The following is a 14003-nucleotide window of genomic DNA, read 5'->3' as shown; positions in this document are numbered from 1 at the left end:
GGTGACTTGTGGCATAAAGTCAGTTTTTTTTTCCAGTGGTCATGTCGAAATCTTTTTCGTATTCAACTAATATTTCAGAATATTGTATTTTGCGAAGTGGGTTTCTGTATTTGCATGCGATTTCTGTTTCTTGATATATTTGGAAACGTGTGAATTTATTTTCTATATTATGGAGATTTCGAAAATCAGTACTTTGTTTTCGTGATGGATGGACTTGTTCATATGGAATTGATTGTATAAAATATTTTTCGTGAAATTTTATCATTCGAGCGTGTATTTTTGCTACTTGAAATTTTGTACATGTATCTTCGGGAAACCAAACAATTGTTGCTTGTATCCGGGTTATAGGATCACAATATCGTTGATCGTTTTTACAAGGTAGTCTAATTCCTTGATAGATCATTGTGTTGTCTGATAAATCTCGTGTGAGTTGTATTTTTTCGAGTTGTATTTTCCAATCGAAAAACATTATTTCTTGATATCCTTTATTTTTTGTGTCTGCTTTGCAGTTTGATGGATTATTTATACCAATATGTGGTATCCAGTGCTTATCGTGTATGTCATAAGTTAATCTTCCGTGTGCGCCGTTGTATGGGTATTTTTCATCTAGTTTTATATGTCCTTGATATCTTTCAAGTTATGCTTAATGTACAGAATCGACAAAGACTTGAAAATATACTATTTTTCTGTCGGTGTTTTTATTTCTTGTGATAGTTAATCTGAGTAGCTCGTTTTTACAATCATCGGGATTTAGATGTAGAAGTCGTTCTATATTACTTTGGTAGAATGATTCGTGGTCAAGTCGGTTTTTATTTCCGTTTGAAACTTGTGAACAATGTACTTTCTTTTCGGAAAAAGTTGCTGTAAATTTATATCCTATGACTGTTGTTGCTCGGGCTTTTGAATATAGTGTCGCTATTACATTTGTAGTTTCTATAGCTTGTGGTTCCGTTTCGCATTGTGATACTTGATTTATTGCATATTTGTGTAGTGTTTTTTGTTCACTTTCTTCACAATCGTAGTGTGTTACTAATAAGTTCTGGGGTCCTGTGCGGGGAGAGGGATTTGTGTTCTGATCGGAGATTATTAGAAAAAGGAGTTGGAGAAAAATCAATATTTTTAGAATATACATGTGTATGATAATCCTGAGTATGGGTTATAAAATGTGATGTAACCAATTGTCTTTTTGGTATATCTGTCGTATTTATATATTACTTCAGTTGTTATAAATGGTGGTGGTAGCGATTGAGCTGTTATATTGGGTGGGTTTAGTGGGTAAGGATGTTGATCAATGTTGTTAAGTTAACCGTGATTTCAAACTTTAATTGTAGACTATTTTGTTGGAGTAATTGGATGTTATGGTCACGAATGTCTTCGTGGATGTCTTGTCTATACTGTAGTCTATGGAGTGGCCAGTTGTGGAGTCGGTTACTTTCCGGATGTTGCCCAAATAACGGTGGGGGTGCTGTGAACGTGTTCCAATCTAATCTTAAAGGGATAATTGTTGATGATTGTTCTCGATATCTAGCGTCGAGGTTATTTGGAAAATTTAGGGGGAAAGGCGTTGGTGAAGTCTGGCTTATTGATGGTGTTGACGACAGTGATAATGTTTCTGGTAGGGATGACGATGTTGTTGTATCCGTAGAAATATCTATTGGGTCATTTATTAAATTTGGTTCACCTTGTGTGAATGACTGTGTTGTCCAATATGGTAGTCGTAATGTTTGGTTTGGGGGGTTAAAGGGATTTTCACGTATTTGTTCAGATGTTGGTGTTGAACCTAAGTAATCTGAGGGTATACTTGAGGTGCTACGTTGTGGAAGAAGTGTAGGGGTTTCCGGTAATATGCTAATTGGGTTTTCTGGAGTACTTGGTGATGGGGATTGGGGTATATCAAAATGAACTCGGGGGGTTTGAAAAATTCTATTTCGTCGTGGATGTATAATTTGTCTATTTATTTCAACTGTATTTTGGTTTTGACTAATATTTCTTATTCTACTTAATTCTTGTGGTAGTGTTGGGTACAAGTTATATGTTGGTTCACTTAGAGGTGCCTGTCGCTGAACTGGTTCTAATGGGTCAGATAAGCGAGCGTGTCGTTCTTCAAAAGTGTATGGGTTATCTTGAAAAGAAATTCGTGTAGATATTTGGGGGTTTTGGGTAGTTGTAGGTATTGTCGGGTTTTCTTGGGATGATGTAGGTGAAGACTGACTTTGTGATTGTTGGTTGGCAATTTTTGAGGGTTTTCTGATTGATTTCTTTTGGTGAAAAAATTTATGTTTATTGTAGTATTCTTCAAGAAAAAGAATTAAAAGGATTGTTGCTAAGGCGAATGTTATGACTGCCTTCTTCATACATTTGCATATTGTCAATATAAGGGATGATAAAAATGTTATAAAAATTACAAATAGTAAAAAAATATATGTTCTACTAAAAATGGTTCGTATCATTTAAATAAACTTTGGGTTTTCTTACCTGTGAATATGGTCAATGACTTGGGAAAGTTGGAGATATATTTCAAATAGGGAGTAGAAAATTAAAAAAAATATTGCAAAAAATGATTAAAATTATTATAAAAGCTTCAAAAGTATCAAAGAGAAATATGAATAAATCTTAAGTGTTGTTAAAAAGTTTATGAAAATGTTGAAAATTGTGTTGACTGATCGAGAGAAGAGCATTTAAGAAATGGCTTCTTGGTCGAATATTTTTTGTTCTTTGGGGCAATTTTCAAGTGTGGTCGAATTATTTATTGATTTTTTGACAAGTGGGTTGAGTTTTGTGAAAAGTTGTTGGGGGCGAATTTTTTGGTGTTCGGGAGGTCTTCTTTGCTTTATTTTTTTTGTCAGGTGATCTGGGGTATTTTTGAGGATTTTGTACTTTAGGCTAAATGAATATGGTCGTAGTTTTACTTTAGGCTAATTTAACAATTTTGTTTGGGGGGTTTTTGAGGTCTGAGTTGGGAAAATATTGTTGATCTTTGCGTTATTAGATAAGGGAGGGTTATGATATTATGGTGGTATTTATTTTAGTTGTCAAGTTTGAGTGGTTTGCTTGTTTTTGACCTGGAGGTTGTAAAGTTATAGTTATAAATATGCCTGGAGTTTAATATCTTTTGTCTAATTGGTTTGTGTTAGAGCTATAGAAGGTGACGGATTGAATGAATCCTATTGGCTAATTGTGAACTAGAATCGCTGCGTGTTTGCAGCATGTTATTTTGAAAAATGAAAGTTCAAAATGTTTCACAGGTTCAAATATTATTAATTTTAAAATTAAAGCTGTTTTTGAAATTCAACTTTCTTTAATATTTCCGATTGTGGGATGAATGTTTTGTAGTTTTTACGTGGTTGATTTCTAAGTCGTGATGACTCTCTATGTTCTGATTTCTCGACTTGTTCTTGTGGTATAATTTTTTCTATCATTTTTCTATTTTTCTTTCTTTTTGAGGTGTTTTTTGATCTAGTTTTTTTGTATTGTTTTGGGTTGTAGTTGGTTTTTTGTTTTGTTTTTCAAGGTGAATGTCATTTTGTTCATTTATTTCATTTTCCGTATGTGGGTGATTTTGAATAATTTTTAAACCTGTGAAAGAATATAATTGAGTTAGTTCGCGTAGTGCGTATTCTTTTGGGTAGTAAGGCAATAGATTGTTTCGATGTTGAACAATTTCTTTTTGGTCTGAATCGGTGATTTTATATGTTACGTCAGTGGGTTTGGCGATTATTTGGTATGGTCCTTTGCGAAGGGGTTGTAATTTTTTAGAAATTCCTTTTTGTGTATTAAAATTAGGTATCAAGACAAATGTTCCAATTTTTGAAAATGAGGCTGGTGTAAAGCGTGAATTTATTTGTTCGTTAATGTTTTGCCTTTGTAACAATTTTTTTGTTACTCTTCGGTAAATTTCATTGTGTTTTTTTTATCTCTATTGAAAATCCATTCGGTGTGTGTACCGGAGGCTAAATTACGGATTTGTGGGTGATGAAAATGATCTTCATCATGCGTGTGTAAAGGTAGGTTAAAACAAACTGAGTCTTTATTCGGTTGGCAATGACCCTGTGTATTTTTATGAGAGTTTGCTGTAAACATAATTGGTTTACGTGGCTTTTGATTAAAAACCATTTTGTATGGTGACATTCCTAGAGTTGTCGTAATTTGTGAATTATATGCGAAGGGAAATAAATTTACATCTGCCGACCATTCTGTGTATCTTGTATCATTTCCATTTATGATACATCTAAGATATTCTTGTAGTGAACGGTTCATACCTTCGACTAAACCGTTTGTCCAAGGTGCATGAGATGTACGCGGTTTGTGCTTAATGTTATATAAGTGACATAGTGTGATAATTTCATTATTTATGAATTCTGTACCGCTGTCTGTAACTAAGACTTCGGGTAATCCGAATTTAGCTATCCAGTGTTCATAAAGTGTTGTGTAATCATAATAAGCGTTACAATGTGGTACTGGGTTGAGTGCTACATAATGTGTAAATACATCAACAATTACCATAATATAGGAGTTTCCTTCAGAGGATGGTGAAATTGATCCTTTTGTATCGAATGAAATACGATGGTTAAATATAAACTTTGTCCTTTAAAATCTTGTTTTTGTGCTATTTGTTTTTGATTTGGATAAGGTTTATTTAGCTGACATACTATACAATCATTGCATAGTACGTTTATCCAAATTGGTGCATTTGGGAAATAAAAATTTTGTGTAAAATTTGAATATGTTTTCTCTGATCCAGAGTGTCCTTTAATGTTTTGTGTATGTGAAATGTTAAAAGCTATTAGAATCATACTTAAAGGGAGACAGGGAACTGTAGAATCATTTAATTGATATTCTAGAAGGTCTGTATTTTCATTAATTGTTTTATGATTAAATTTTCGGAAAAATCGGAGGAGTGTTTTATTTCCTAAAATTGTGGTATCTGCCTTTACGGGTTTAGTTTTGTATTTGTGCCATGATTTTAGTTGTGTAATTACTGGGTCAAGATTTTGATATTGCTTCAAGATATTAATTGTAATTTTATCTGTTGGAGGGAGAAAAATATTTTCAATTTCTAATTTAGATAAGGGAATTGTGTCAGGTGGGTCATGTAGGTCAAAAACTTGATTTATTGTGTATTTTGAATCATTCGTTTGTGGTCCCGATAAATTTATTTTATCAGTTAAATTTTGTTTTTCAATTAACGGAAAAAGGTCTTTTTTATGCGAGTGGTGTTTTATTCGTTTTTGTTGAGTGTTATTTTTTATCCATTGTGAGTATGGAATTGGCTTGAAAGTTGATGTTCCAAGTAGATCAACTTCGTAGTGATTATTTTGGCAATCTAAGTAAAGTGGGAAATGTTGTAGGTTATTTATTTGTGATTGTTCAAAGTTAAACATCGTTAAAAATTGTTGTTGTTCTTTTGTGTAATTTGTTATATTGAATGTTGGTTTAAAATATGGTGTTTTTTGTGAAATAATCTGTGATCCTCTTTTCATTGCTTATTATGTTATTTATGGATAGTTCCTCGTTAAGAATTGTGGATTGACAAATATCTAATAATTGGGGTATATTATTTACGCGGTATGCTATTTCATGTACGGGTGATATTGTAGCGTTTGTTTCGCAATATCCTAAAAGTCCTAAGGGTAATGTTACTTGATACGGTGTATTGTTATACACATGTAGCAAAATGATGTCTGAATTCGTATATTTCAAATATTTTATAGATGAAATCGTGATTTTGAAAAACTTATGAATAGGTTTAAACTCAAAGTCTGACATAAAGAGTTGTTGTTTATTTTGACTTTTATCATATTGGTGAACTTGTTTTATTGAAAAATTATATATATTTCCTGATAGTGGTTTCAGGTGTTTCCGTTGTAGGTTATAAATTGGATACAATTTTGAGAAGAATGGTGGTTGTTTATTTAATCTTTGAAAAAATGTTAGAGCTGTATTTTTTGTTTTTGTGTACTTATCTTTGATCAGTATTTTACTATTCAAGATGTTGGTTGTTGGTATATATTTTGATAAAAATGATTTGTGTTTAAACATTTTGTTTTGTCATTTTCATCGGGTTTATTTACCGTGTTAATTTCGTTTATTTCTTGTGCAGTTTGTGTAGTATTGATGCGTTCAATATAATAATTGTGTAGGAGTTCCAATTGATTTTGATATATATGTGATGTAAAAGGTTGTTCATATATAATAGGTTCCTAGTCGTTTTCGACTGTTATCGTATTTATGGAGATGGTATTTTCTGTATCACTTTCTGTATCTGATGATCCACAGTTTATTTGATTTAGTTGTAGTTCGTTACTTCCTGTGTCATCAATACCTGGGGGGTCTGATGTTGTTTCTTCATTTGACTGTACTTGATTAATTTGTCTTTGATGTTTTGGTGTACTACTTCTGTATCGATGTTTAGAATTATTATAATGGTTATTATTCCTATGTGGTGATTGGGAATAATTTCTATGTTGATTATTATAACTTGAATTTCGATTTTGTGAATTATTCCGTGATCTGTTTTGATAATTGTCATTTGGTCTGTGATAGTCTGATCTGTTATATGAGTTATTTGATCGATTGTTCGGGTAGTTCTGATTTCGATTGTTCGAATAACTTCTATTTCGTTTATGTGAGTAGTTTCTATTTCTGTTTTATGATGAGTTTCGTGATTGATTATTGGAATAGTGTTTATTTTTTGGGTTTGATTGGGAATTGGATCTAGAAACAAATTGTGTTGCATTTGAATTTGATCTCAAATAGTTATTTTGACTATTTGATCGATTATAATGATTTTGTGAAGAATTCTGTGTTTTTCTTCGTTCTGGTGATCTTCCTCTATAACTTGAGTTATATGGTGATTGATTCCTTGTGTAATTGGTGTTGTTCGGAAGTGGTTTTCCTGAATTGTTGTTACTGTATACATTTTTGTTTGGTAGATTTTGATCTTTCTTCATATATTGATAGAATGATTTATTTGGTTCTTTATGCTGTTGAGGTTTGTTTTGGTTATCTTGTTGTTTTTGTCTACATTCGGAAATACTATGTCCGTATCGTTGGCAATAATTACACCATTTTTTGAAAGTTGGTTTGCCCTTAAAATTTGGGTGTTTTTCATAAATATTTAGTATTTCAGTGATTTTTTCAACTAGGTCTGTATCTGATTCCTGTATGTTATTTATATGTGTAGTGTTTGTTTCAATTCGATTAACATATTGTAGTTTTAGATTTTCTGTTTCTTCAAGTTTCATTGTGATTTCCGCTTGCTCTAGTTTGTCTACTAGTTTTCGAAAATCTAAATCTGGCTCTCGAATTGAAGAAGGATGAGATGCTCTCTTTTTTATTGCTATTTTCCTTAATTGAGGTGTTAGGGTCATCTTTAAAATTTCTGTCATTTTTGTGTTTTTATAGTCATGTGTATTTAGTGAATATGCTTTTCGAACTAGTGTTTCGATACGTACTGCTAATTTTTTGATGGTTTCATTTGGTAATCTGCGAATTTCATTACATAAAACTCTTTGGTGTTGTTTATTTCTTTCGGAGTCAAACATTTTTGAAAATTCTTGTGTAAATCTTTTCCAGTTTGATTTTATTTCTATAGGTAATACTGAAAACCATTTTCGAGCTGCGCCATCTAAGGTTGTTTGTATCAACGCTGTGCGTCTATGTATCCAATTTTGATGTAGTGGCGTATTAATTGGTTCAGGTCCTATATTTAAAATTAAATTTGCTGTTTCTGCATTTAAATAATCTTGTACAGAATATTCAGGGTCTGTTCCTGTGAATACCATTAGTGGTTTGTTTGATGTTATTGATGATCCACCCATGAGGTATGGATTCATCGTCATCTGTAGTGATTCTGCGGCATTTGGCATTTGCGAAAAATTTGTTAGTTGATTTTTTGTTATTTCGTGTTGTTGAAGGTAATATGGAAGTGGTATTTCATTTTGCATTTGAGTTGGTTGATATGAGTGCATAGTCATTGGGTTTTGTGGTTGAATTGGTTGGAAAGATTGTGTATTAGTTGGATTTGGCATATGTATTGGTTGTTGATTTCGTGTATCTGTTGGATTTGGAGAAAAAATTCTATTATATGTATGAGGTCGTCGCGATCCTTGTTTGCGATATTCTTAGGTATATGGTGCAAAAATGTCTGGTTGTAAATCATAATCATAAGATGATAAGTATTCCGTATGGTGAGGTGCTTGCTTTTTATTTTTATTTTGTTGAAAGAATGGATAATTTTCACTATGATCCTGTGGAGGATGTGAATTAGTTTGAAAATTTACTGAGTTGGTTGTTGTCATTGGGTTATCCCAATAGTGAGAACATACATGATTATTATTAGTTTTTCGTGGGGGGTAGTTTGTTTTTGACGAATGTGCATAATTATAATTGTGTTCTGCAAAAGTGTTTCTTGTGAACGTTCTTCGTGGTTTTGATGCTACTGTCATGGGTCTATATGTTTGATAATCCATATGTGAATATTTTGGAGCAACCGAACGTTTAACGGTTGATTGTAAGGTTACTTGTGCCAGTGAAGTGTTTGTATTTCTTGGTGTTGTTAAATTTGGATGTATTGGTGAAATACTTTGTTGTGTAGTTGTTGTTGTTTGGACAATTTCTTCATTTATGAAGTGTGATGGTGTTTGGATATCTTGTTGTGTAAGATTCCTAGTTCCATTAAGGTTTTCATTGTGTATGACGGTCGAATTTAAACTGTTATTTCGTGTATCAGGTAAAAATGTATTGTAGTTTAATGGTGTTGCATCAATGGTTAGTGGTACTACTTTTACATAATCTCTTTGGTAAGATATTGTACTTATTGCTTGACTTGAGATTGATTGTGGGATATTTAAAATGTAGGATGATACCATTCAGGGTCCCAAACGTAGTCTGATTGTTCTGTAATGGCAGTATCATCATTTGGATTTTGAAGTCTGAAATTTTTTCTGGCTTGTGAAATTAAGTCTATATTATGTGAGAAATAATCTATTATAAACCATGCTAAAATTTTTTTTTGTAAGTCATGTTTTGTGTGTTGTGAAACATCGTCTTTAGTGAAATTTTCTTTGATTATATGTAGAAAAAATGAAAATAATGTGATTTCATTTTTTACTTTTGTATGTTTGGATGTTTCATTTGGTGAGATACTTTGAAATTCTGTTTTTTCTAATATAGAAATATAGGTATATATTATTGCAAAAACTTCGTTAGTGAATATGGAGTTTGCTCTTTGTGAATTATGATATTGTATGCTTTTAATGTATTCTAAGAAGACTTTTGAAAATTCTAATTCAAGATCATCTGTTTGAATTACATATTTACGATGATTCGTATTTGGTGTGCTGAATTCTATGGTGTAGATTCCATATTGTTGTGTTAAATTACATATATCTTTCAGATAATTTTCAATAATTTGTCTTTTGTATTTTACATCTGGGAATTCTGCTTTGCATGGGCTGATTCCGGGTTCAAACAAATTTACGAGTAAATTCTTGCAAAAATCATGTTGCCCTCTTTTATCGGGTGCATCTATGAGGAAGGGGTAAACCTCTTCGTCATCTGGACTATCGTCACTTTGAGTGTGGCTCAATTTTTCGTTTAATGACTGTTAATATATAACTATCGATGTGTCTAATAGGTTGATTCCAATTATACAAGTGTACTGGTTTATGTTTGTATTGCTTTTTTATTCTTCTTTTTCCTCTTTTTGATGAATTTAAAGTTGTTTCTGAATCTGAAAAATATATTTGATCATGTATGGGACAATTTTTATCAATTGATTCTTTTAATTTGTAGAGTTCATCTAAATTGCTGGCTTTTGATTCCGAAAATGCGTTTCTATTTTTTGAAAATCTTTTTCGTGTGATTTGTCTTTGTTTGTTTATTATTTTTCTTTTTATTGGTAGTCGTTTTGTTCTAATATATCCAACTGTTTGTGTATGAGGTGTGATGACAAGATCGAGTTTTTGGTTATCTATTTCACAGTTGTGTAAAACGATTGTTTGTTTATTTCCTAGATTTTTGAATGACATACGGTTTAGGATGAGGGATGCAAAAAGTTGTTAGGTGATTTCTATTTTCTTAGACTGTTAGTCCTTAGGATTTTTTGGTTAGCTTAACCTGGGTCTTTTTATTTAGGGTTGGAGAGAAAGGTATATCGATTCCGAGGAATGATTTTTTACTTTATTGTGGCTAGTCTAAGCTAAGGTGTTAACTTACTTAATCTTACTTAGGGATAGTGATTGTGTTCAAGGGTTGGGGAATAGTAAATCGATCCACAAGGTTCAGGTATAATTAGAAGGCAAGTAGTTCGTTAGATACTATTTTAAACTTACTAAGTCTAAGATCTATCCTGGGTCTGGTAAGAGGAGGGTTCAAGTGAAGGATGAATAACCGAACTTCTTCACTGTTTATCCTAATTTTGAATGGTTAGTTTTATTTAAAAATTTCTATTAGTCTTGGGTCTTTTGGAAGGTTTGGATAGTGAATCGACGTTTGAGGTCGTTAGACACTTGTTAAGTGGGTGGGGGAGAACAAAATTGTTCTTTTTGATCCAAGGATAGGCCTTGATGATCAGGTTTTAAATTTGATGAGGTAAAAATTTATTGAGATCCAAGGATAAGCCTTGATGATCTAATTTTTTAAAATTAAATAAATTTAAGTTTAATTTGGTTTAAACTTATAAAAGGAAAAGATTTAGCCTTTTAATGATATTAGTGAGCTTATGATTGCTGTTATGTTTAGGTGATGAAGCTGGGACAACAGATGATTTTATGGTTACTAACAATTTATTGTCATGCTACTAATTTTTATTTTCATTTTCCATAAATATTTTTCAAACATGTTTTATATAAGACTGCAGAAATTAAGAAAACGATCTGAGATCTTTTTATCAATCGTTATTGTATATCAATAATTTTGTTTAGCGCCTGAAATGATCATGAAGATTGACTTCAAAATTTTATGTTTGCAAATGAAAATCTAAATTCATTGCTAATAAGATTCTAAATATAAAAGTTTGTGTTGGCTTTTGCCGTACGATCATAAAACTGTTTGGTAAGTTTTTACTTTGTCGTATGTCGTCTCTTGTTCGAGGTCTTCTTCCAATTCCGGGCAGTTCTGATATCGTTCGGAATATCGGCTCTGATCTATTGAGTCGTAGAGACATTTCGATTAAATTATTATCGTATGACATTTTAAAAATGTTTTGTCTAAATTCTAATCTATTTTTGGTTAAATCTAAGCTATTAAGTTCTTGTTCGAGACTTATGGTCGCACCAGATGAGTTAAGTCCGATGTGGTTAACTCATAGAGTAATTTCGGATAGAGTACACCGTCTGCTCGTCGCGCTATCTTATTTTCGGCCGGATAGATTCGTGCAACTTCTTAGTCTAATACCGATCCTAATCTTACTCTTATACTTTCTAGTCTCAGGGTGTTTAACTAGTCTCTGCTAGGCTCAATAGATCTAGGGTATACTGGTTTGTTGCGGCTGCTGAAGTTCTCTTGGAGAGACAACTAATTTCTAAGTTAAATTCAAATCTCTCTGGTGCTGAAATTACAAGTAATTTCAGCACTTACAAATAAGTGGGTTGTTAGTTAGATGGATGATGATTGGTTAATATTAAAAACTTTACAGTGGTAAAATATCTAATTTATCCAATCATAAAATATAGTTTAGATCATGTTCCAACAGGCGCACCTAAAAAGTTTGTATTAAAAAAAAACTTTTCAAAATATGCTTTTCATTTTGTTATGGGAACGAAAGGAAAATCAATGCTCAACCTATAAAAAGGACAAATTTTTGAACTTCTTAGAAAAACCTGACCATTCCCTCCATCTCGAGAAAACCTTAGATCTGTGCCTGGGGTAAATTATTTTTCTAGTTTTTTTTTTAATATTCCAACTTGCTAAAAACTTCTTTTTTTAAAAAAATTCTTGTTGAACTTTAGTTTCGTTTGCTTGTAGACGAGTACAAAGATAGTGAACAGTTGATCTCTTGGAAGCCCAATGCAGTGGACATAGACCCTAACCTGAACTCCACAGCCACATTTGACATAGTACCCTCTCTTGTTAAAGAGACACACACGCAGCAGTGGGGAGACGGTAAGAGAACTGCGTCTGCGGCAGTTATATTTATTCGAATGGCTCACATAAACCTGATGAAAAATCATGCTGTTTTTATTAGGCTAAGTAGGTGATTAAATTGAACATAGGACCACGATGAAGCAGTCAGAGTCAGCATTTGATCGATATGAATATTTTTCATAACCATATCGATATGAATATGTTTTTGAAGAGGTTTCAAGATTTCATAATTCAAAGATAATTCAAGATATTTCGCAAAGAGCAAAATTCGATAATTGGAAAGTTTAAAGCGGCTGTCACGTGAAAAGTGCCTTCGAAATTACTTTGTAAGGATTGGCGATTCCAGGGCAGAGTAAAGTTAATTATCAAGGCCGAGAATCATCGCTCAATGTCCCAATCACCGAGCCTCAAAATGGGTATTTCGCCACTGAATATGCGTATGCTGACCAACAAGTTATGCGCGACCTACAATCAATATGTCAATAATTTGCGCGGACAAACTAGACTAGTTTTGCGGCTGTTTTAAACATAAAGTTGTCGAAAAGTAAAATTTAAGTTGTGGTCGAGCAGCAATGCTTGACCACAGCAAAAGCATAATAATTTTTGAAATGTGAGTTTTGTTTGTTGTTGTGAAACAGTTTTTGTTCAAATTAGGTTTGTTTTAAATTTACATGCATCACTCGGGTCAAGTTCTTTCTTGAGTTTTCTCTCTTTTTAGCGCAAATTAAAGACAAAAAAAACTTAATTTAAAAGTTTTGAGCGACCTTGTGCAATTTTCCGTTACACATGTGTGCAACTTTCAGATTTTTTTTTTCGGAATTTTTCCATTTTTAGCTATTGTGCGACTTTTCCCGACGTATGTGGCAATTTTTCGCGACGTCAACCTTCGGAAGAACAAGATTTCTGGTCGCGCGTTCATCAGATTCGCGATCTTTTGACCACGAAATAAACTTGCGGTTGACTCATCCTTTCCCAGTTCACAAAGAGGGTTGCTGTGGTGAATTGGCGATGTTTTTGCTTCTCATTTGAATAGTCGGAGGTTCGAGGCCCACTAAGATTGTGCTTATTATTTGCGGGCAAGACAGCAATGCTTAGTTCGAAAAGCATACTAATGAAAAAATTTACAAGCTGCTAATCATCTGTGGCGCAACAGCAAGAACTTATCACTTTGTATGTTGGTTCTTTCTCTCAAAAATATTTTTATTGTCAATATAGTTTTCAGCAACATTGTTTTTAGCAGCAGAAGCACAAGTAACGTGGGATTAAAGAGTGGGCCACCGGTCGGAACTGTTCTTATACTAGCTTTTCGTAAACGCTCTTTGCTAAGTTTTCACGAAATTTGCTAACCAGTAACGAACTTTGCTAACTTTTCTGAGCCACCTTCCACTGCCTGAGAAGTTTCCATTGCCAGAATTGCACAATTGGAATCCTTCTTTTTCAGACATTTTCTACACTAAGCTGTGTGTACACGTGCAGTTCAAGCGGAAGTTTCACATCTACATCGTGACCATGTTCCTGCCCAGCATCAGTTTGGTGGGGCTGAGCTGGGTGTCATTTTGGATTGACAAGAAGGCTGTGCCAGCCAGAGCAGGACTCACCATCACCACCATCTTAGCCCAGATCACACTCATCACTGGCACTGCAAACAAGTGAAAGCAAAAGCTCGAAAAGAATTTTGTTCGCCCCCTTGAAAACTTTGGGCGCTTTACTTCGGGGTTCATTTATTTCAAAACACCATGATGGTCTTTTCTTTTTACTTCAAAAGTACTTTTTAACTGCAAGATTCATCATATATTTGCCGATCTCGATTTAATTTCAAATTTTACTGATATCTTATGGACGGTCGGAAAAATAAGTTCGGAAAATACGTTGCGATAAAATAACTGGTGAAAGTACACTGGTTTTTTAGACCGACC

The 14003-nt window shown here is 33.1% G+C and overlaps 1 protein-coding gene across 3 annotated transcripts in view; it reads left to right on the top strand.

Moving 5' to 3' along the window:
- LOC134840366 (gamma-aminobutyric acid receptor subunit rho-2-like) overlaps nucleotides 1–13736 on the top strand; it is a gene marked incomplete at its 3' end in the record, with an annotated part of 70233 nt that extends 56497 nt beyond the window's left edge. For all 3 annotated transcript variants that reach the window (XM_063856135.1, XM_063856134.1, XM_063856136.1), the window contains 2 exon segments: nucleotides 11968–12105; nucleotides 13529–13736. In XM_063856135.1, coding sequence (XP_063712205.1) covers nucleotides 11968–12105; nucleotides 13529–13736 — 346 coding nt within the window.
- Between the last annotated feature and the right edge of the window lie 267 nt (nucleotides 13737–14003).

This window comes from Symsagittifera roscoffensis, chromosome 2 (assembly GCF_963678635.1).
Source record: "Symsagittifera roscoffensis chromosome 2, txSymRosc1.1, whole genome shotgun sequence".
Taxonomy (NCBI): domain Eukaryota; kingdom Metazoa; phylum Xenacoelomorpha; order Acoela; family Convolutidae; genus Symsagittifera; species Symsagittifera roscoffensis.
This window is presented reverse-complemented; position numbering and strand designations above follow the sequence as displayed.